Consider the following 23,517-nt stretch of genomic DNA (forward strand, 5'->3'; position numbering starts at 1 on the left):
CCCTTCCTACAATTCTCCAGGTTTGTAGCAATCAGGCCAATTTAATCAAGAAGACACAGAAGGGCCAAAGCAACCCCTTCTCCACCATCACCAGGCTCTTGGTCAACCTCCAGATTCTAGGAAGGGACTCTTACAACCAAAAAGGGGCAGGCTTGGACCAGAACTCTCCTGGTGAATAACCGTAAACTCCTGGACTCCTGGGTTTTCAATTCTAGCAACTTGGGGGTGGGGCGCGGGGAGCGGAGAGCAGTGTAGGTCCTCCATCAGATCAGGCTGACAGGGAGTACTCTGTACCTCAACTCCTGAGTCCCAAATCCAGCTGGCTGGAACGCAGGCACCCCGTGGCCCCGGAAGGCAAGGGGGAATCCCAGTTGGCCAGCTGCCAGAGGTGTCTCCTCTCTCTTTAGACCCCGGAGTCTCCTCCCTGAATTAGTGGGAGAGACCCCACACACATATTTCACACTCCCTCCGCCCTCCAGAGGTGATTCCTTTCCTCATTAGGAAATTCTCCACTCCCTTTTTCCGACTCCTTTTCCGAGCGTTTACGTTGTACATCTGGAAAGGATGCGAGAGGAAGGAGGGGGAAGCAGAGAGAAGGAGGGGGAGAGCCCAAACCCGCCCAGTCTGACCCAGTCCAGACGACCGGCCTCCAGCTGGGGCTGGGGCGAGGGAAGTGGAGAGGTGCGGCCCCCCCACGCCCCTTCGGGGTGGGGGGCGCGGGCTCAGCGTTCCAGGGACCCAGGAATGCCCCCCCGCCCGCCCCCCCGGCAGGCGGGGGGAGGGCTCAGCCGGGAGTTTGGCAAACTCCTCCCCGCGTTGAGTCATTCGCCTCTGGGAGGTTTAGGAAGCGGCTCCGGGTCGGTGGCCCCAGGACAGGGAAGAGCGGGCGCTATGGGGAGCCGGACGCCAGGGTCCTCTCTCCACGCCGTGCAGCTGCGCCGGGGCGCCCGGCGCGGACCCCGGCTGCTGCCGTTGTTGCCGCTGCTGCTGCTGCTGCTGCCGCCGCCGCCCCGGGTCGGGGGCTTCAATTTAGACGCGGAGGCCCCGGCAGTGCTCTCCGGGCCCCCGGACTCCTTCTTCGGCTTCTCGGTGGAGTTCTACCGGCCGGGGACGGACGGGTGAGTTGAGGAGGGCTGGCGGCGGGCTGGCGGAGGGCGGGGGTGCGCGCCTGGAGACTGGGGGCGCGGCTGGAGTCTGGAGGGGACCGAGGCTTGAGTTTGGGAGGCGGAGTTTGGAGGAACTGGGGCTGGAGTTGGGGGCCCGCGCTAAAGTTGGGGGCCCGCGCTGGAGTAGGGAGGGGACAGTGGCCGGCGTGGTGGGGGGGCAGGAGTTTGAGAGCGATCAGCGAAGAGACATGTGTGGGGTGGGGAGAGGACACGAAGCTGCAAGCTGGAGAAGTCTGGGCAGGGGTCTTGCGGCCAAGAGAGAGGAGGGCGCGGGAAAGGAGAGCAGAGGGTCTCCGGTTGAGACTGGAGAACTGCGGGGACCGGAGGTGGATGGGGACGGAGAGCGGGCGCGGAGGCCAGGAGACTCTTTGGAGCGCTGGGGAACCCCGGGACCCCTGAGGGCCATTGTGTCCAGAGAGGACGAGACGAAGCAGAATGAGCTGTATGGTGTGTGTGTGTGTGTGTGTGTGTAGTAGGAAGGAAGTCGGAGGCTGAAGGGGTCCCGGAGGTTAAATGGGGGCCGGCCTCATCCTCCCCTCCCCCCTCAACTCAGACTGGGAAAGACCCGGGAGGGGGATGGTGGCTCCCTCTCCTTCCTCCTCGGTCTTCTACTCCGCCCGCCACCCCCGACCCCATCTCTGTTCAGACGCGGGGACCCGGGAAGTTGGGAAAGTCCCGGGACTCAGGTTCTGGGGGGCGCTGGGGCTGGGGGCTGGCTCAGCCAAGGGCGGGTATTGGGATGTGTCGGGAGGGGTGTGTGTGCGCGCGCGTGAAGGGGGGTGGGCGGTTTCCCTCTTCCTCTAGCTCTGGGGAGGAAGAGAAAAGCTGATTTCCTGTAGCTAGTCGGCTGGAGCTGAACTGAGACCGGGACTTACGGGGCTGGGTTCGGAAGCTGGGGAGACGTAGGCTCCGAGGGCCCAAGACCGTCAGAACACAGGACCTCAGAGGCCGGGAAGTCTCCAAGGAGGATCCCGGTTCCCAACTCAGCAGGGTAACAAGCAGCCTGGATCCTGTGTGCCAGGAAAACGGGGAGCCCACAGGCTTGGGGAGACAAGCTAGGCAACATAAAAACAAGGGTGTTTGCTTAAATGTGGAGAGTGAGGGGTAGTAAGAGGGGAAGGAAGCTGCTCCGGGGCTGGGACAGGAACTCCGGGGTGCCAGGTGACTGATCCTCGACTTCTGGAGAAGTCCTCTTTCTACATCTCTGGGCTCTGAGCCCGCCACTGCTCCTCACCATCGCCCTTCACCACCACCACAACCACCCCTGGTATATAGGCTTGAGTTTGATAGGCTCTCTGTCAGAGGTGAGCTGTTTTTACACATACAGTTAGCTGGTATCTACTCATTTCGTTTCCCTTTGGAGAAAAGGGGTTAATCTAGGTAATTCCACTTGGGTACAGGGACAAATGTCTCCTTTGTCTGGAGGACCTGAGGATGGGGAAACAGAAAGATGGTTAGGCTCCAGCTGTTGGTTCTGGACTATTCAAGGTCCCCACCCAACCCCCACCCCACCCCCCTGGCCTCTTGCCCAAACCCCATTGCATCACCCTGGCCTGGAGTCTCTGCCAGGCCTGGCCTCCCCCAGGCCCCCTCAAACTGCTTACCACAACCCTAATGGAGTAGAGAAAAGGGAGGGAGGGGATGGGATCCTTCCCCACATCAGGGCACCAGGGGCTGGGGTCAGTTATCTGGCTCTTTACCTTCCTCTTACCCAACCCCCACCTAACAAGAGTGTCATCTCCCTTTTAAAACACGCCTCTGAAACTTCTGGACTTTCACACATGCCAGGTTCCCTAGCTGTCTGTTTGGCCCCTGGCCTAATCCTGCAGTCCCCAAAGCCCTTTTCTAGAGCAGGACCCAGCATTCTCAACCCCTGCCCCTCCCCTTCTGCTCATCTCTCCTCCCAGGAGAACCCAGGTGTCCAGCTCGCACACCTCCCCCTCTCGTTTTGTCTGTACAAAGCACTCTTAGAATAGGCCTTGGAACATTCCACCTCCCCAGTGACCTCCCTCCCCACCACAGCTGGGCCTCCAAGCCCTCCTCCCTGCAGCAGACAAACATAGCCCCTCACCTGGGGCCATCGCTGGAGAGGGAGGGCCTCGGTGTTCTCGGCCCCCTCCCTCACCTCTCACGGTGGAAACCGAAACAGCCTCAGAGGGCAGGGTAAGCACCGAGAGAAGTTCCACGGTAGGAAAGGTCCAGGCTCTAAGTCAGGTTGAGCTGGGTGTGGGTCCAGGCCCCACCTCTTACTTGTTCTTTGTGTGACCTGGGGTGAGCTTAAGACTTAAGACTTAAATCTTGGAACCTGATCTTCTCCTGAAAATCAGGCACCTACCTTATGAGGCTGTTCCGAGGACTAATTGAGACAATATATATAAAGGGACCTGGTCCACAGAGGGTGATCAATATACATGGGAGGCATGACTTTTATGAGGTACCTATTTTCTGTTTCTGGTTCCCTCCTCCCTGGACACCACCTAGTTCTTTGTCTAAGCTTTTCACCATTTCTTCCTGGCCTTTAGTATTTGCTTATAGCAGTGATAGCTCTAAGCACATTTCTTTGCATTTTCATACCAATTTTCTGTTGGATCATTACAAAAATCCTTGCCTTAGACAGATGAAGCTTTATTGTCCCCATTGTGTGTATATATATGTATATATATATATGAACTGAAGCTTCAGGAGTCATAGAAGGTTAGAACTAGAAGTTTGTTTAGAGACCATCCAAGGGCAACCCATCATCTTACAGGTAGAGAATTCAGGTCTTGGAAAGAGGAAGTCAGTAACTTGGCCCAAGACGTGCACTTCAGAGGTGCACCAGCCTTAGCCTAGCTCCTTAGCCCTTTGTAGTACTGCCGCAAGTAGAGGCAACCCTTCCTCCTCAGCCAGCCAGGCATCTCCCTGGAGAGTACACTTGGGGACCCAGAACCAGGTGTTTCCTCTGGCCTGGCCAGGGCTGCTGTAGGACCTGCAGGAGCTGAGTCCGGTCCATTTGCTACTCTCCACCCCCGACCTTGTTAGGCCATCAGAGTCAAACAGTAACCATGTATTGAACAGGAACTTGGTTAATCAGAAGCCTGACTGGCGAGATAGTGGAGAGGAGGGGACAAATTGGCAACAGGGTAGACCCGGTAACAGGACTCACGGCTTCTGGCTCTTCCATTGGAAAAGATTCTGAGTGATCCTGGCCATGTGACTTAACTTCTCTGGGACTTAGTTTCCCCCTCTGTACAATGAGGACATGGGACTGGATAAGCTGTATTTTTTGTTAAAATTTTCTTTCTCCTTTTCCATCTTCCTTCCTCTCTTTCTTTTTTCTTTACTTCCTTCGTTCCTTTCTTTTTCTTTCTAATTAAGATGACATCTTACCAGGGCATTCTACATGAAACAGAGACAAGAGATTGCTCTGAAAGAAGGGGAGCAGTGTCAGGACTAAACTGGCTTCCACTTACTCCATGTGGCAGCCCTGAGGCTTCTACAAGAAAGTCTTCAATCCCGGAGATGCCCTCCTCGGTGCCTTCCAGCTGGGGCAGCCTGTGTCTCCAAGAACCAACTCTAGAATACCAGGGTTCTGAGGCTTCAGAATAAATTATGTCAATTGCTTTTTCCTGTGGTCTCCATAGTTTAGAAGAGTTTATCTGCCAAGCTGCACTGAGGAAGGAATAATTAATTCCTTTTTCCTGTTTTTTATCAACTAGAAGTTAGAACAAGAAGACATCCATAGCTGCCAATCAGAGCTTCTGACCAATATGAGATAACCAGGTTCCCCACAGGAGTTGATATAATTACAGCCCAAAGCAAATACACTTGAGGTTTTAATTAGCCTGGGCTGCCTTATCAGGTAAATGCATGATTTCCGTTAGGCTTTCTGAAATAATGAAAATAGCCCAAGGACCCTCCGTTGTTACCTTCTTGGACCCCTAGTAGGAGCCATCTGCTCTAGGATTTAGGAAACAGGAATTAGGAGAGGGAGAATAAGGATAAGCTATGTGAGGCGCCACCCTGGACACCGGGTGCCTTGCTCGGCAAAGGTGGAGGGCACTATTTATTGGACTTGGAGGAGATGGGAAGGAAGGGCCACTGCATCCTCAGTTGTAAGCCACAGGCGGCGCAGGGCAGGTCTGGGTTGGGATCTGTGTCCATCACTTGCGTGCCAGACCCCTTGAACCTTCACTCAGCCACAGCCTAGGCCCCTGTCCCACAAGCCTGTGGGATTTATTAACCTTGTAAGGCCCCTCTTACACCTTCCCGCCCCGCCACAAACTCCAGGCTTCTTCCTCAGGCCAACCCAGGAACACTCAGGCTTTGCATCCCCCACCCAGGGAAGTGGTCGGAAAATCAAGTGGGGAGTAGGGTCCCTTGGCCAAGGCCTGGAAGAGTATCAGAGCTCCGGAAGACTTTGAGGTAACCATTGCAATCTCTTCACCCAGAGGAAGCAGGAAAGGATATTCCCAAGTCTCCACTGAGCTAGTGCCTGACCCAGAACTCCTGTACAACTGCTGTTTTCTGGAGCTGCCTCTGCTATGGAGGGTTTCACCCCTCTCTCCTCCCCCAGGCCTGGGGCAAGGCAATCTGTCCCCATCACCAACCTCACCTACTAGGCCTGGCAGCCAACCAGGTCACTGTGCCTCTGAGTAGCCAGCTCTCACCCACCCCCAGCTGGCTGTACCGCCTGAGTGAGAGGGGTGGGGCCCAGCAGGCGGGTGGGAGACAAACGGAGAAGTGAGAGGTTGGAAACAGACAGGAAGCCACAGGCAGTAAACATTTCCTGTCCCCAGGGTAACCGAGGCTGGCACTCCACCCCCCATCACTCCAGGAACTCTCACTCCAGGCCTCCCCTCCTGTTCCTCTGGACCCTTTCTTCTCCCTCCTCCATCCTCATCCTCTGGTCCAGCCACCCTCACTTCAGTCCCTTGGAGCCGCTTCCTCTGGTGTTCCCATTCCTATTCCTCTTGAACACCACCCCTTCATCCCTCCCTACTCAGTGTGTCTGCCATTGTCATCCATCCTGTCTCCCAGCCCATCCCCCTGTCTCACACACCCCTGATTTTGTGATCTCTGTCATAATCTCAGACTTGGGGACTCCTGGTAAGAAAGGCTGATGAAGGAATCCAAATATCAGGAAAAGGGTGGGTGTTGGTGCTGAGAGCTGAAAGGGGCCAGAATCCAACAGAGATAGAGAAGCCCAAGATGTGAGGTAGAAAAACAAAGGGGGACAGACCTAAAACCAAAAGCAAGAGAACAAGCAGTCATAGGGCAGAGGAACAGATTGAGAAGCAGTGCCAGAGGCAGATATGGGAGGAGAGCAGAGGCCAAGGCTGGCAGGGACACTGGGTCAGTGGCCCCGGCTGCCAGATGCAGTCCTCATGGGAGACTCTGAAAGAGAAATCCCAGAGGGCTGCCAGCTGCACTGAGGCCTTGGAGGCAAAGGACCCAGAAGTGGTAGAGGCAGAGCCAGAGGCAGGAAGATTACCCAGGACCTTCGCTGACACCACCCCATTACAGAGGACCCCCAGCAAAGGCAACCTTCTCCTCGTCATCTCAGGGGGAACGAGGCACCATGTCCAGAACTAAGACCCAGCAGAGCGAGATCTGAATTCAGATTCGAGGGATGGTGTATGGGAAAGGTGTTAAGAGGCTGAGACAGATCCAGCCAGGATGGGGAGGTCCCACCAGAGCCCAGGGTGAGAGCAGGCCCAGGCCCCGGGGAACAATCTGTTTTCACCATCCTCCAGGGCCTCTCTCCACTTCTACTGCCTGATTTCCAAGTCTCACATTTTCCTCCTACACACCCCAGGGCTGGGCAGCCGGACGCCTGGGTCTTGCCCAGAGAAGGGCTTTGGCTTGGGAGCAGAGGGTAGGTAAAAGGACTCTGGGGTTCCAGGGGCTGCACCTCCAGTCTTCGCAGGTCCATAGGGGAGATGGGGAAGTTGGGGTCCAGGCCCTCTGGCCCCAACCCCTTCCCAGAATTGACTCTGGTTCCTCCTTCTAATGACAGGGGAAGGTAGGAAAGGAGAGGGTGGGGGGAGGGGGGGAGGGGCTGTGTTAGTGACAGCGGCACATGGGGACCGCCTGACTCCAGCCTGTGCCTCTGGCATCTGTGGCATCTTCTGAGATATAAATACAACTCGGGGGGCATCTATCCCATCCCCAGCCAGCCCCTCCCCGCCTGGGGAGACTGTAGAATAGTTAGGAGCCCCCCTGAAATGCCTCTCCTTTCCCCTCCGCAGGGTCAGCGTGCTGGTGGGGGCGCCCAAGGCTAACACCAGCCAGCCGGGAGTGCTGCAGGGCGGTGCCGTCTACCTCTGTCCCTGGGGCGCCAGCCCGGCACAGTGCACCCCCATTGAATTTGACAGCAAAGGTAACCCGCTTCGCAGGTCGGGGAGGGACTAAAGGGTGGGACTGAGGCTGGGGGGCGGGGCCCGGGCGGGATCTGGAGTGCGGGGCGGAGCCTAACCAGTTCCAGGGCCACGTGCTCCCCGGCTCTGGGACTCCAGCTCAGCGCAGCAGCGGTGCAGCGGCTCCCCGTGGCACTCACACCACGTTCCCAGTCCAGCCCAGCCCAGCCCAAGGAGGGCGGGCATGATTCAGAAACATGTGGCTCTCATTTTCCCTGAATCACCCACACTCTGGGAGGCCGGGGCAGTAACCCAGACAAAGACCGGGAGAGTCACAGAACCTATTCCGTTCTTTTAACTAAGCACTGACTAAGTGATAATGCGTGCCAGGCTCTGTGCTGTGTGCTGCGGGGGATTGAAACATGATTAAGCCACCGACCTCAAGGAGCTTAAGGTCCCAAGTAGATGCAGAGATGGACCAAGGGAGACAGGCTGAGAAATAGTAATAACAGCTAACACTTCAAGAGCACTTGCTATGCGCTGGGCACTGTTGTCGGCACTTTACACATATTAATGCACTTCATCCTTTGAATGAGGGCATGAGGTATTATTATCCCCATTTTATAGGAAATGGGTTAAGTAACTTGTCTAAGGTCACATAGCTAGTAAAAGGTGGAGCGTGGACATGAACTTGAGCAGTCTGGCTCCATAGGTCAGCTGGGGTGAGGGGACAAAACGGAGCATCAGAAGGCAGAGACAGTGAGGGAGGGGTGGTGTAAGAGCACAAAACCAATTGATTTTTTTTTAAGTGTATATTTATTTATGTGGCTGCATCCAGTCTTGGTTGTGGCATTCGGGTAGATCTTTCATCAAGGTACGCGGACACTCTAGTTGTGGTGCACAGGCTTAGTTGCTCTGAAGTGTGTGAGATCTTAGTTCCCTGACCCAGGATGGAACCTATGTCCCCTGCATTGTAAAGTGGATTCTTCACCACTGAGTCACCAGGGAAGTCCCTGATTATTATTATTCTTTTAATCTGAAAGACAGGTGAGAAGCAAGGGAATAAGAAAGGCTGTCTTAAGAAAGGCAGAGAGGGCTTGGAAGGATAGAGACAGACAGACAGACAGATGCACACACAGACAGACATAGGGCAGAGATCCAGAGCTGTAAGAAAAAAGGTCAAGGACATAGAACAGGTGCTGAGGCATAAGCCCAGGTGTAGACAGAAGTGCACCCAGAGGGTTGCCCTCTCAGGAAATAGCCATTCGTTCCCACCTTGTCACAAGCATCCTTGTCCCAGCTGGGTGAGGAGGCAAGCACATCAGGGGACTGCAGCTCTAGAAACCCCGGGTTCTGTGTGTGTGCACGCATGCATATGTGCACACGTGCAGCAGCAGGTGAGTCAGGCCACGACAAGCAGATCGTAAAGACCCTTCCTCACTTCCCCTCCCATGAGTCATGGGCTCAGGGCTTGCAAGTGCTGAGGTACCCCCAGGCTGAGGGCAGGGGCTGCTCTAAGGCTCGGCTGCCTACAGCTGGCATGACCCCACTTTCTCACTTCCCCCAGGCTCTCGGATCTTGGAGTCCTCAACGTCCAGCCCAGAGAGAGAGGAGCCTGTGGAGTACAAGTCCCTGCAGTGGTTTGGAGCCACAGTGCGAGCGCATGGCTCCTCCATCTTGGTGAGGGCCCAGCAGGCTGATTGCCGCGATGGGCAGGAGGGGTGGTGGCTGGGGATAACAGCATAGTGAGGAGGGAGGGAAGAGAGGCCCTGTTGGATAAACCTGGCGCCTTCTCCTCCTGGGCCCTCCCAGGCCTGCGCCCCCCTCTACAGCTGGCGCACCGAGAAGGAGCCGCAGAGTGATCCCGTGGGCACGTGCTACCTCTCCACAGACAACTTCACCCGGATTCTGGAGTATGCACCCTGCCGCTCAGGTAGGGCAGGGGTGGCGTGAGTCCTGCATCTGCCTTGTCTGAGTCCCCACAGTCCCCTACCCCCTAACAGCCTCGATAGCCCACTGTCGGCCCAGGAAGGTCCTTCCTAGGGCCACCCCTCCCCCTGCCTTCCCCAGACTCTCCGCTTTTTCCTGTCTGACCCGTCTGTGCAGAACGTCTTCCCACCACCTTCTCCTCCTGCAGATTTCAGCCAAGAAGCAGGACAGGGTTACTGCCAAGGGGGCTTCAGTGCCGAGCTCACCAAGGTGAGAGGGGTCTGGGAGGAGCCTGGCTGTGGGTGGTGGACGCAGGGGAATCAGGACCAGACACAGACTCGCCTTCTTCCCCTGCGCAGACTGGGCGTGTGGTCCTCGGTGGGCCAGGGAGCTATTTCTGGCAAGGTGAGTCCTTCCCCCACTGTCCCTGCGTCCCTCTCCCGCACCCGGCCTCTCATCCCTCTCCCAGCCCAAGATCACCATCCTTCCTTCCTCTGCCCCTGTCCCGACACTCCTCTTCCTATCCTCTGAGACTTATCTGTCCTTTCCCTCCACCCTCCAAAAGCTTCCCCTCCTTGAACCAGACTCCTGAATATCTCCCCAGTCAGCCCCCAGGGCCCCACTCCCTGCCACCTCCTCCTCCGGCCATCCCCTCCTTATCCCCTTCTCCAGGCCAGATCCTGTCCGCCACCCAGGAGCAGATTGCAGAATCCTATTATCCCGGGTACCTGATCAATCCAGTTCGGGGGCAGCTGCAGACTCGCCAGGCCAGTTCCATCTACGATGACAGTTACTTGGGTAAGTGAGCAAATGGTGTGGGAGCTGCAGGGGAGAACCTCGGGGGGCCCGTGTCCTCACTCACCCCTCGCCTCCCTTCTCCTACCCTGGCGTCCCCAGCCCCCCACCTCATGTGTCATGTGCGGGCTGACTGTGAAGGCTCAGTAGGGGTGAGGAAGGGATTGAGGATGGGCCAGGACAGAGGGGGCCCCAAAGCAAGAAACCTAATATCCATCCACCTGTCCCCCAGGATACTCTGTGGCTGTGGGTGAATTCAGTGGTGATGATAGAGAAGGTGAGTGTGTCCCCAGGCTGGGGCCAAGGGAGGGGGCATGTGGAGACCCCAGATCTCGAGCCCCAAGGACTGAGACATTTTTGTCGACTCCCCTTCCCCTGCCCTTAGCCTGCAACCTTCTCTTCCCTTTCCAGACTTCGTTGCTGGTGTGCCCAAAGGGAACCTCACCTACGGCTATGTAAGGCCCAGCCTGACCCTCCCTCCCCTCACCCCTCTCCCCTGCTTAATCACAAAGAACCATGCATGGTGATTTGGGAGGGTTCAAAAAGTGGATCAGAACACAGGCTCTTGGGTCAGACCAGGGTTCAAGTTCTGGCACTTACTCTGGATGAATCTGATTTATTCCTATCCCACTTCATTCCGTAAAAATCTTGAGTCTGCTTAACCTCTCTGAGCCTCACTCTTCTCTAAATAATGGGATAATAATAGTTCTGACCTCACAAGGCTCTTGTAAGGATGAAGTGAGATAAGGCACGTGAAAGTACTTAGTGAACTCTTAGGCAGGGTACAACTGTAGTTGTTATTATTAGACCATGGCGAGTGCTTTAAAAAGGGTATAGATAAGAATGCCATAGGAGTCCATTCAATTACCAACATTTATTAGGGCAAGGTATGAGATAAAAAGATGAATAAGACATCACCCCCCATCTTGTCCGGCTTCTAATCAAGTATGTAAGATAAGACATACATATGATGGTAATCTAGTGTGCAGCTCCTATGCATAAGCCCCTCAGTGCTTCGGGCGCTGTCCACTCATGATTTCTATTCTTCCCAACAAGCTTATCGGGGGAGATATTACCAGTCACATTTTACACATGAGCAAGCTGAGACTCAAAGAGACCAAGTAAGTTGTTTAAGATCACCCAGTTAGTAAGTGGCTGGATAGAGATTTAAAACCAGACCTGTCTTATTCCAAAGTCAGCATTCTTTCTGCACTAAATTTCAGAAAAGTGGTTAAGATGGTACAGCAGTTTAGGGGGAGTAATAACCTCCTTGGAGAAGGCAATGGCAAGCCACTCCAGTTCTCTTGCCTAGAAAATCCCATGGATGGAGGAACCTGGTAGCTGCAGTCTGTGGGGTCGCTAAGGGTCAGACACGACTGAGCAACTTAACTTTCACTTTTCACTTTCACACATTGGAGAAGGAAATGGCAACCCACTCCAGTGTTCTTGCCTGGAGAATCCCAGGGACGGGAGAGCCTGGTGGGCTTCCGTCTGTGGGGTCGCACAGAGTCGGACACGACTGAAGTGACTTAGCAGCAATAACCTCCTTTCTAGGGTGGGGGTGGATCAGAAAAGGTTCTGTGAAAGACCAGAGATGACGAAAGAGAGCATCCTAGACAGGAGCATGAGAAAGGCTTGGAAGAAAAGGGAAGCAATGCAGGCCAGTTCAGCATGGGCTGATTGACAGTGGAGAGACTAAAGAGAGATTGGGGGATTCCTTGGTGCTCCAGTGGTTAGGAATCCATACTTCCAGGGCAAGGGGTCTGGGTTCAATCCCGGAACATAAGGGAACTAGATCCCTTATGCCACAACGAAGACCCAGTGCAGCCAAATAAACGAAGAAAAGAGAGGCTGGGCAAAAAGAGATAGGTTGGGTCCAGGTTCTCCAGGGCCTCAGAGGACCAACCAGTAAGCTGAGGCTGGCCCATGGCTGCGGGGAACCACTGTGAATTTTCAAGCCAGCAGTGTCCCTCCTGGACCAGCTCTAGGATGATCAGTCTGGGTGCCATGGGGAAGGGCATGTCCAAGTCAAGGGGAGACCAGGGCTTTCTCCAGCATTCCTTGGGGAGGACTCACACCAGAGGAACAGCAGCAAGACTGGGGAAGAGAACGAGGAGTCAAGAGACCAGTAGAGCCCATCACTGAGATGCGACATGGGGAGACATGAGCGTGTGTGGTTTGGGAGGGCAGTCATTCAGCTGATAATTAGTGAGTGTCAGCTCTCACCAAGCATGACTTTAAGCTCTGGGGAGAAAGCAAAGAACAAAACAGCTCTTGCCTTCACTGATCTCACATTCTAGTAGACAGACCAGATGCACAACAGACAGATAAGTCTGGAATCTGTCAGCAGTGGTTGATAGGTGACGTGGAGGAAGATAATGACGTCCACCTGAGATGGAGCTGCCAGTATAGAGATAAGACCATGGCAAAGGCAAAACAAAGGGAATTATGGGACAGACAAGTGGTCTGTGTCTCCAAGGAATGACTGCCCCGGGTATCCTGCACCCATTTGTCCTCCATCCTTCTGAGTCTGGGACCAATGGGTGTATCTCCTCATCCCCAGGTCACCATCCTTAATGGCTCAGACATCCGGTCCCTCTACAACTTTTCAGGGGAACAGGTGAGGACTCTCCCTCTCCAACCCAGCTTAGCACTATGCCAACCAAGCCCTGGCCCTGAGGGGTCAGTAAGCTCGGCCCAACTTCTCAGGCTCCCTGGAGTCCCTGACTTCCCCCCGCAGCCCTTGTTGATTGACTCCCTGGTACTGACCCGCTGCTGCTGCTCTGTCCCCCCGCCAGATGGCCTCCTACTTTGGCTACGCAGTGGCTGCCACAGACATCAACGGGGATGGGTAAGCAGTGGAGAAGGCACAGTGGTGCCCTCCCCAGGGGTGAGGGACAGAAAGATGCAAGGAGAGTTCCTCCCTGGATTCTCCTCCTGCCTGCATACCCCCGGCCCAGGGGCAGGGAGAGCGCTGAGCGCCAAAGGCCAGATCTCAGGTCTCTCCCTTGGGTGGGAAAGAGCCGGGAATCCAGGATACCTGGGCTTTGCTGGCACTGGGACTGAGGAGGGGACGGGGAAGGGCAGGGTCTCAGGATGCCGGTGTTTCCCCCATCCTCAGGCTGGACGACTTGCTGGTAGGGGCGCCCCTGCTCATGGAGCGGACAGCCGACGGGCGGCCGCAGGAGGTGGGCAGGGTCTACATCTACCTGCAGCGCCTGGCTGGCATGGAGCCCACGCCCAGCCTGACCCTCACTGGTCAGGATGAGTTTGGCCGGTTCGGCAGCTCCCTGACCCCGCTGGGGGACCTAGACCAGGATGGCTACAATGGTGAGCACCGTGGGCTCGAGTGGCTGAGGAGGAGCCAGGGGCCTGAGTCAGAAGGGATCTGGGGAGAGGTGACTGTCAGATAAGATAACCAAGACCTCCCAGCGTCTCCTGGAGGATGTTAATCCCAACGTCTAGATCTTGAGGCTTGAAGAGTTTAGCATACTGGGAATGACAGATGGGAAGAATAGGATCCTGGGTCCTGGGGTCTGGTGGTAGAGATTTGGACTCCTGGCCTGCTGACTGGTGTGTGTTGTGTGTTTTGCAGATGTAGCCGTTGGGGCTGCCTTTGGTGGGGAGAACCGGCAGGGAGTGGTGTTTATATTCCCTGGGGGCCCAAGGGGTCTGGCGTCTAAGCCTTCCCAGGTTCTGCTGCCCCTGTGGGCAGCTGGCCACACGCCGGACTTCTTTGGCTCTGCCCTTCGAGGAGGCCGAGACCTAGATGGCAATGGATACCCTGGTGAGTGGTGCCCGAGGCCCCTTTCACCTGAGAATTCCCTGGTCATAGACCCCCTAGCCTCTCTAACGTAGTTGCCTAAGCTCCTGGGTGCAGTTCGAGGATGGTGCCACCAGATGGCGATGCCCCCTCACTTCAGTCTCCTTGAACAATGCAGCTAGAAGGGGTTGGGAAGAATTCTGTTTGGGGGCCTGCTGTAAGGGGTAGTTTGTTTTCATTTCTTGCAGATCTGATTGTGGGGTCCTTTGGTGTAGACAAGGCTGTGGTATACAGGTATGAACTCGGGCAGGGGGCAGCCTGGGAGACACGGGAACTGGGGGATTTCTCAATAGGGCTGAGTTTGGGAAAGTGTACAAACTGGGATCCTGTGGCTTGGCCATCGGCTTCCTGTGCCCAGCTTCCTGAGGAGCCTTAGTTCTTTGACCCCCATGTTCACTCTTGGCAGGGGTCGTCCCATCGTGTCTGCCAGTGCCTCCCTCACCATCTTTCCCGCCATGTTCAACCCAGAGGAGCACAGCTGCAGCTTGGAGGGAAACCCAGTGACTTGGTGAGTGGGGGGGTGGGGGCGGGAGATTGCAGGATGGAGTCTGGGGGTACCTCATCTGTGTCTGTCTGGGAGGCAGGCAGAGAATACGATGCCTGTTCCAGGTGAATACACCAGCTTTCCTTTTGGTCCTCTAGCATCAACCTCAGCTTCTGCCTCAATGCTTCTGGAAAACATGTTCCTGACTCCATCGGTGAGGGAGACTGCCTTTCAGGAACTGGGGCAGGGGTGGAGGGGCTGGGGACTTGGGGACCTCTTTTCTCTCTGGATAAATTAGGAGGGAGGGGAAGATGCTCCTTAACGTACATGCGTGGCCACAGGCTTCACGGTGGAGCTCCAGTTGGACTGGCAGAAGCAGAAGGGCGGGGTGCGGCGGGCACTGTTCCTGGCCTCCCGACAGGCCACCCTGACCCAGACCCTGCTCATCCAGAACGGGGCCCGGGAGGACTGCAGAGAGATGAAGATCTACCTCAGGGTAGGGACAGGAGGGCGGGGCATGAACTGGCTTGGGGAGGGTGGCCACAAAGAACTGGGGACCCCTCCTGAAGGGAAGAGGACTAGGAGATTCCAATGAAGGTCCTGGAACTTTGGGAGGCTGGGGAAGGGTGCCTTTCTGTCCGAGGAGCTGGGAACCAGGCTGCCTCAGAAGCAATGAGCATGGTCGTTTGGACACCTAAATTCTTGAGGGTCTCGCATGGACAAAGGGAGATGTGAAAGGATGAGGAGCAGGGCTGCCAAGTCCCCTGCGTCCCCTGACTCTGTGACCCCCCACCCCGCCCCAGAACGAGTCAGAGTTTCGAGATAAACTCTCCCCGATTCACATCGCCCTCAATTTCTCCCTGGACCCTCAAGCCCCAGTGGACAGCCACGGCCTCCGGCCAGTCCTCCACTACCAGAGCAAGAGCCGCATAGAGGACAAGGTGAGGGCAGGGTGGGGAGATGGGCTGGGAGGAGAGGGGCCTGGGCCCCCGGGGATGGGGCCCTGGAGCGGGGAGCCGACAGCTTGGGAGGCAGTCGCAACTCCCCCTCTCAAGGCTGCCCCGCTCCCCAGGCTCAGATCTTGCTGGACTGTGGAGAAGACAATATCTGTGTGCCAGACCTACAGCTGGAAGTATTTGGGTGAGTGAAGGCTGACGTCAGGCCGGGGGGTTCCAGATGCTGAAGTCGCCTAGCAGGACACATGGAGCTTGGAAGCACCTGGCACATGGAAAAGGAGAAGAGGAGCATATCAGCTGTGACCTTGGGAAATTATGCAACTTCTTTGTGTAGTGGGAATAACAGCATCTATTTCTCTAGCTTTTTGGAAGGATTAAATGAAATAATCTACATAAAGCATCTAGCCAAGTGCCTGCCATAAGGCTGGAAGTCAGTGAACAGTGTCTACTATTATTGTATTATTATCGTTATGGCCCATTGTCTGGCTCGGGGATTAATTCTCCAGTGTCCTTGACCCCTGTGTGTCCCTTCCAGGGAGCAGAATCACGTATACCTGGGTGACAAGAATTCTCTGAACCTCACTTTCCACGCCCAGAACGTGGGTGAGGGTGGTGCCTACGAGGCAGAGCTTTGGGTCACAGCCCCTCCAGAGGCTGAGTACTCGGGACTCGTCAGACACCCAGGGGTGAGTGAGGACCCACAGGAGGGGCTTGGGAGGAGACCCTGCCAGAGGGACACCGAAGCCTTACCTGCACCCACCCCACCTCCAGAACTTCTCCAGCCTGAGCTGTGACTACTTTGCTGTGAACCAGAGCCGTCTGCTGGTGTGTGACCTGGGCAACCCCATGAAGGCCGGGGCCAATGTAAGTCTGGGACCATCTCACCCTGCTCTGAGCTGGAGGGAAGGGAAGGAGGGCTGCAGTCAGTGTTTGGCAGATGCCCCTTCTAACAGCCCACTTGTCCGTCCTCCCTGTCCTGCAGCTCTGGGGTGGCCTTCGGTTCACAGTCCCTCACCTCAGGGACACGAAGAAAACCATCCAGTTTGACTTCCAGATCCTCAGGTAGGGACGGGGCAGGGCAGGGGTGAAGTCGTGCAGGTGACATTCTGGCTGGGCTCTAGTACCATCAGTCTCTCCTCCGTCCCACAGCAAGAATCTCAACAACTCACAAAGTGATGTGGTTTCCTTCCGGCTCTCCGTGGAGGCTCAGGCCCAGGTCTCTCTTAACGGGTCAGTGGGGGCAAAATGGGGCATCTCTGGGAGGGGAGATGGACTTCTGGCAAATGAGGCATATGAAATGGGGTCCCTTCCACTGTCCTCTAAATCACCCTCCTCTGCAGTGTCTCCAAGCCTGAAGCAGTGCTATTTCCGGTGAGCGACTGGCATCCCCAAGACCAGCCGCAGGAGGAGGGTGATGTGGGCCCTGCTGTCCACCATGTCTATGAGGTGAGCGGGCTGCTGGGAATGGAGGGCGGGGCTAGAATGAATGACAGGGAAGGGGAGCTAGTATGAGTGACAGATGGCTGGGGTCAGCCTGAGGGGAAGAGGGGGAAGGGAGAGGTAAAGGCCTGAACGGGATCAGTGAGAGACTGGCCAGCTGAGTGACTTAGAAGGGGAGGATGGAGCCACTTCCAGGAGAGTTGGCTGGAAAGGATTTCTTCTCTGCCCGTTGATTTCCTGCCTCACTCCTGAGACTTAGAGCAGGGAAGAGTGGGCCACTGGGACCCGGGTCTCAACAGGGCAGAATCACTCCCTCCCTTCCCACGATGCCTGTGCCTTCCTCTCCTCAGCTCATCAACCTAGGCCCCAGCTCCATTAGCCAGGGCGTGTTGGAACTCAGCTGTCCCCATGCTCTGGATGGCCAGCAGCTCCTCTACGTGACCAGGGTCACAGGACTCAACAACTGCACCACCAGTCACCCCCCCAACCCAGAGGGCCTGGAGGTGAGGGGCCTGGGGACTGGCCGGGAGGTGGGGAGCACCAAGTCGAGGGTAGCTGTGGAAGGTCGCAGGGACCTGTAAGAGCTAATGAGGATGTGCCTGGAGCTAGGACTTAGACCACTGGAAGGCAGTCAGAAGTCCCACAGATGCCTTGAGGCCCTGGGAGGGGAAAAGATTGTTTTAAGCACTGCACTTCTGTCCTTCTGCCTGAAGTATCCTTCCCTGACTCCATGCCCTGGCATACTCCCAGGGCCCAGCTCAGCATCACCCCCTCTGGAAAGCCTTCTTCAGACCCACTCCCCTAGACTCCAGTGTCTGTTTTAAAGTTCATTTTATTCATAGACAACATTTAAATTAAATGAATGACTGTACAGAACCATGTTACCGGCTCAGGAAATATCACAGTAACCAAAATTCACAAGGTCCCTACTCTCATGGAGTTAGAGGAGGGTAATAAACAATAAGGCTTCCCAGGTGGTACGGTGGTAAAGAATCTTCCTGTCAATGCAGGAGATGCAAGAGATGAGAGTTCTATCCCTGGATCGGGAAGATCCCCTGGGGTAGGAAATGGCGACCCACTCCAGTTTTCTTGCCTGGGAAATCCCATAGGTAGAGGAGCCTGATGGACCACAGTCCATGGGGTCACAAAGAGTCAGACATGACTGAGCGACTGAGCATGCACACGATAAACAATAAAAATTAAGAAGAGAGAGAAACAGACATTGAAAAGTGATGGAAGTGCAGTGCTAACATGCTGGGGTGGGGTGGAGCCGGGAGCCTGTTTGAGTTGAATCATCAGGGAAAACCTCCTGAGGAGGGAACAGGTGAATTGAGTATGAAAGATAAGGATGAAACTGCTTGTGAAGACTCAAGAAAGAGTATTCCAGAGGGAACAGCCAGTGCAAAGGCCTCAAGGCAGAGACAGTGCCCTAATTATTTATTGACACATCGCCTCCTCCTAAACTCCGGGGACCAAATCTTACTCGTTTCCATATTTCAACAAGTTTGCTGCCTTACCATAGGAGGTGGTCAGTTGCATGGATGGAAGACCAGGTCAAAGCTGCTGCAGACCCCAGATGCAGGCTGACTCAGATGCTGTAATGAGGTGGGAGAGGCAGCTAATGGTCTCTTTCCTCTTCCAGTTGGATCCTGAGGTTTCCCAGCACCACCGGCTGCAAAGACGGGATGTTCCAGGTCGGAGCCCTGCCTCCTCAGGGCCTCAGATTCTGGTAAGTTGTCCTGGGAATGAGGTCTGGGCCCAAGTGTTGAGTACCTCTCTGGGTCCTCAGAGCCACCAGAAGGGCAAAACTCACTGTTCAAGCCTCCTATTTCTTCCCAGAAATGCCCAGAGGCAGAGTGTTTCAAGCTACGTTGCGAGCTGGGACCCCTACACCGGCAAGAGAGCCGAAGTCTGCAACTGCATTTCCGCGTATGGGCCAAGACCTTCCTACAGGTGAGGGAGCCTCATCTCAGTCCTGACCCCTGACCTTCAGGTCTGCTGGACTGACCCCCGCTTTCCCCACTGCCCTAGCCACCCGCTTTGGTGACTGGGATCCAGGCAGCCCCGCTCCCCTCCCTCACCGTTGTTTGGACAGGGCTGTGTGTCCTTGGCGACACCTAGTGGCCACACTGGGACCGACAGCCTCCCTTTTCTGGCCCATTCAGAGGAGGGGAGGGCTGGAGGGAGACCAGCCGGCAAATAAGGACAGAAAACCAGAGACGGAGACGGAGCGTGAATCCATCGTGGAGAGGCCAGCAAGATGTATAAACAGGAAACAGTAGTCATTTGTTGAGTGCGCACTATGGGCTAAACATTGTCCTAGGTGCTTAGCCCATATTAATGACTCAAGAAAATTTTTTTCTATTGAACATGCCGTTATCTAATTATCCACTATTCAGTTATAACTATTTAGCTACATATTTATTTTCTCTTATAAGGAATGTAGAGAGAGATTCAGAGAATGAGTTCAAAATAGGGAAAGATTATAACCAGAACCAGAAACTGGGGAGTCCTATGTCCTCCAAATGCCAAGAGGGGCCACCCTGAACACCTTTCCCCCACCCACAGCGGGAGCACCAGCCATTTAGCCTGCAGTGTGAGGCCGTGTATGAAGCCCTGAAGATGCCCTATAAAATCCTGCCTCGGCAGCTTCCCCAAAAGGAGCTGCAGGTAAGTCTAAGGCCAGCAGGCTGGGCCATAGAAGACAGAGTTCTGGGCCTAGCATGAGGACGGGGACTGGCCTGATTATGGTAACAAACATTGACTGAGTATCTACTATGTGCCAGGCACTGTGCTATAAGTCCTGGGAATACAATGATAAGCAAGATGGACAGGGCAGTGAAAAGACAATGTGACAAGGGTCAGCATGTTTGTGGGACCACATCATAGGGACACTTGAACACAGACTTGCAGAATTGGGAAAGGCTGTCTGGAAGAAGTGATGTTTAAGCAAGACCTGAAGAATCCATGGGATCTACCAGGCTCACCGGTCAGGAAAGGAGTCTTTTCTGGGAAGAGGAAATGAGCAGGTGTGAAGGTCCGAAAGAAACAATAACACACATTTTAGAAATTTGAAGTTCAGAATTCTGTTAGCCTAAAATGGGAGGGGAGAGAGGGTCTAAGTCCAGTGGCAAGTGGGAGCCAAGTGTAGGGTGGGAAGAACTAATGGCTTTTCAGTGACCTCTCCTGGCTTGCTCCCAGGTGGCCACGGCTGTGCAGTGGATCAAGGCAGAAGGCAGCCACGGAGTCCCTCTCTGGATCATTATCTTAGCCATCCTCGTTGGCCTCCTGCTCCTCGGTCTGCTCATCTACATCCTCTACAAGGTCAGCCACATCCTACTCAACGTGGCCTTCTCTCACCAGGTTCTGCCCTTGACCCAGCACACTCCCTAGTATCTGCCTCCAGACCAGTTTTCCAGCCACATGCATCCCCTCTGGACACTCCCTATACCGTACCTTCTTTCATTCTACAGCCCCTAGCTTAGAAAGAGTTCTCTTGACTCAACTGAAAAGTTTACCATACTTTCAAAAATCAAGGTGACTCACAAGTGGCCAGTGTGTGGCATATGTGTGTGTCACCTCCCCCAGAAACCCACGGTAGCCATCACTAATTGGTCATACTCTAGCAATAGCCTCAGAATCCTTCTCAAGAGGCAACCACTTCTAGGCAGCGAGACTTCAAGTCTGTTTGCCATCCCTGGCTTAACTGGGGGCATTTTTACAACACCAGAGCACCCCAGCCTAAGCCCTCCTGGCCTATTAGACCTCTTGGAGAGGTAGTCTCCACAGCCTGAATTTGGGCCACTTTTGCAAGATGGGGAGATTGGGAGCACTGAAGTCATCTTCACCCCTTCCTGGGATAAGACCTGCAGAGAAGTGACTCCATTCTCCCTGCTTTCTTCTCATTAGCTCGGATTCTTCAAACGCTCCCTCCCGTATGGCACTGCCATGGAAAAAGCTCAGCTCAAGCCTCCAGCCACCTCCGATGCCTGATTCCTCCCAATCTTGAAGGCCTAGTCCCCCACTGTCAGTCTACTGACAGGGAAGGGGCTAGGTGCTTCCTGAAGGTGCTGAGGGCCAGGGAGAAGCTCCTCTCCCCAGCCCAGAGACATACTTGAAGGGCCAGAGCCGGGAGGTGAGGAGCCAGGGACCCCCTCCCCCCATGCACTGTGAAGGACCCTCGTTTACACATGCCCTCCTCATGGATGAGGGAGCTCAGATCCAGGGACAGAGGCCCCAGCCTCCCTGCCACCTTTGCATTTTGGAGAATTTCCTGGAAACACCTTGGAACCAGAACTAGGGGATCCAATCCCAGTTCTCCGGCTCAGATGTGGCACCAGGACTTCCTGTCCAGCTCCAACCCCGCAGAGATCTGTCGTTGGCCTTGCCAGAGATCCACAGGAAGCCCCCAGCTAACAGCCTGGAACCTGGGGAGCGAGACATGGCAGCTCTGGACAGCCCCCACCCCGGTGGGCCAACAAAAACACTAACCATGGATGGCACCCCAGGCCCAGCTCAGGACAGATCCCACACCAGGATCCACGCTGGCCCAGATGCAGCTCCAAGGGGAACCGGAACTTTCACAGGGCCAGATGGAACCTGCGGCCTCTGGGGCCTGAAGTTCATCTGGGACCCAGACTCAGACGTTGGTAACCTAACTAGGCAGATCCAGGACATTTGAGCCTGCTCCAGACCTGGGTCTGGAGACCAAATCCACCTCTGACTCAGGAGAAGTCAGGAATTGCCCAGGACCCTGAAGGGGCCATGATGATAACAGATCTGGAACCTTAACCCTGGCTGGACATAGGCCCTCTCAATCCTCCGCAGAAAGGGGGAGCCTGCTGTCCCAGGCCTGCGGGTTTGGGTTCTGCCCGCCAGCTGCACTGACGCTGCCCCTCCTCTCCCTACCCAACCCTCCCCTCACCTCAGCTCCGGACACCCGGGACTTATTTAAACTCTGTTGCAAGTGCAATAAACCCGGCCCGGTGCCCCCACTGATCAGAGCTGGAATCTGTCTTCTCCCTACTCTTTCCAGATCATTCCTGGAACCAGACCTCTTGGTGGATAGGAAATGTTTCTTGCAGTTTCTTTCCACTGGGAGTCAGGAGTATGAACCCCAGGAACTGTGGAACTAGTTTTGGGGTTACCTTTTCTTACATGGAAGAGATGATGGAAGGGGTGAAAGCAGAGCTTGACTCCTGTCCATCCCCCAGCCCCACCAGATCTGATCCCAACACCTCATGGAGAACAGGGAGAGGAATTCCTTCTCTTTGGATTTGAGGGTTAGGGAAGAATACTAAGAAAGGGAGAGGTCAGAGATGAAGGTGGAGGAAGATGGCCCACAAGACTCACTTGGGCTTCCCAAAATTAGAATAATGAAAACGGTTGAGAGAAAAGGCCACAGAACTAAATCAGAAGAAAGCCAGTTGGATTTGTGTTTTGTTTTCATTACCCATTGTATTCCGATGGGTGGAGGGAATGTTAAATAGTTTACATACATTATCTCATTTAATTTCTATCAAATTAAATGTGCAAGGCAGGCACAATTAACCGCATTTACATGAGGGGAAATTGAGGTCCAGAGAAGTTATGTAACTTGCCCAAGGTCACAGAGTCTAATTAAGCCTTGCCTGACTGTGAAAGCCCATATTCTTAACCGACATGACAGACGGTTCAGGTCTTTGAAGATAAATTAAAGTGAGGGAACCCCTCAGCATCCTATGTCTCCTGGAGGCCTATCCTAAACTAATGTCCAGCAAGAGCATGGGGAGGGGTGCTGAAATTCAAATAGGATTGTTAGAGGCAAAGGTGTCTATGTCCTGCTAGACTGAGGTCAGCCACCAGAGGGCAGCACACTCACAAATTTATGGGAATTTGGGGAAGGGAGGCTATGTATGAGGTCCTCCTCACCCTCTTCCCCATCAACAAGGCACTTCTTATTAACTTAGGCTCCTGCCTCGCAGTTCCAGCATGATCTCAAAATATCTCTCCTGGGAGTTCAAACCTGCTCCACACTCCAATCTTCATCTTCTTAATAATTCTGTAACTCAGAAACTTCTTCCCAGAACCCATAAATTAAGGACTATAGGGAGAGCAAGACCTGATGAGGCAAAGAAAGAGCTACCCAGTATTTCCAAGGATGACAGCTGTGGCATAGCAAGACACTGAGACTTCTCCAAGAATGAAATCCCATACTCGCCTTCTTGGGGGATGGGTGGGAATGGCAACAGCCATACTCCAGGGGCCAAATCTGAGATTTCTTATGACGAGGAAGAAATGAGGAGGGGAAGTGGGCTGTATTGGGCTGGTATCATGGGTGTGTCTGTGTAGTTAGTGCCTGTACCTTTGAGTCTCTGAGAGTGACAAGGTCTCTCTCAAGGAGGCACAAGACAAGGTAGGAATTCCTTGGGCTCAGCAGTGCTGCAGATGTAACCGAGCACCAGTCTCTCTGTCGCCGAACTGTAATTCTCAGGCTCTGGTATGTTTCCCCTTCCGAATCTCCCAGCCCCTCCAAAGCATGTCTGCCTCTCACCTTGAGACTTGAGTGATGCAGAGAGACAAGAGAGTAGGGGGAAGGCCTGAGTCC

General features: G+C 54.7%; 1 protein-coding gene across 1 annotated transcript; it reads left to right on the top strand.

The window, feature by feature from the left end:
* The first annotated feature begins 618 nt into the window (after positions 1-618).
* ITGA5 (integrin subunit alpha 5) lies at positions 619-21,941 on the top strand. Its single transcript, XM_055394515.2, has 30 exons — positions 619-1,118; positions 7,397-7,527; positions 9,072-9,184; positions 9,317-9,437; positions 9,642-9,703; positions 9,793-9,838; positions 10,106-10,231; positions 10,461-10,505; positions 10,640-10,683; positions 12,792-12,848; positions 13,027-13,079; positions 13,350-13,558; positions 13,824-14,015; positions 14,240-14,285; positions 14,458-14,559; positions 14,694-14,749; positions 14,877-15,031; positions 15,339-15,476; positions 15,608-15,675; positions 16,027-16,177; positions 16,263-16,355; positions 16,474-16,553; positions 16,641-16,721; positions 16,832-16,937; positions 17,282-17,434; positions 18,574-18,660; positions 18,771-18,884; positions 19,500-19,601; positions 20,133-20,255; positions 20,841-21,941. Exons 1-30 carry the CDS (start codon positions 745-747, stop codon positions 20,922-20,924), a joined length of 3,312 nt encoding a protein of 1,103 aa, XP_055250490.2. The 5' UTR covers positions 619-744; the 3' UTR covers positions 20,925-21,941.
* The last annotated feature ends 1,576 nt before the right edge of the window (positions 21,942-23,517 follow it).

Source organism: Moschus berezovskii, chromosome 6, assembly GCF_049115385.1.
Source record: "Moschus berezovskii isolate FMDL1 chromosome 6, NW_MosBer_1.0, whole genome shotgun sequence".
NCBI lineage: Eukaryota > Metazoa > Chordata > Mammalia > Artiodactyla > Moschidae > Moschus > Moschus berezovskii.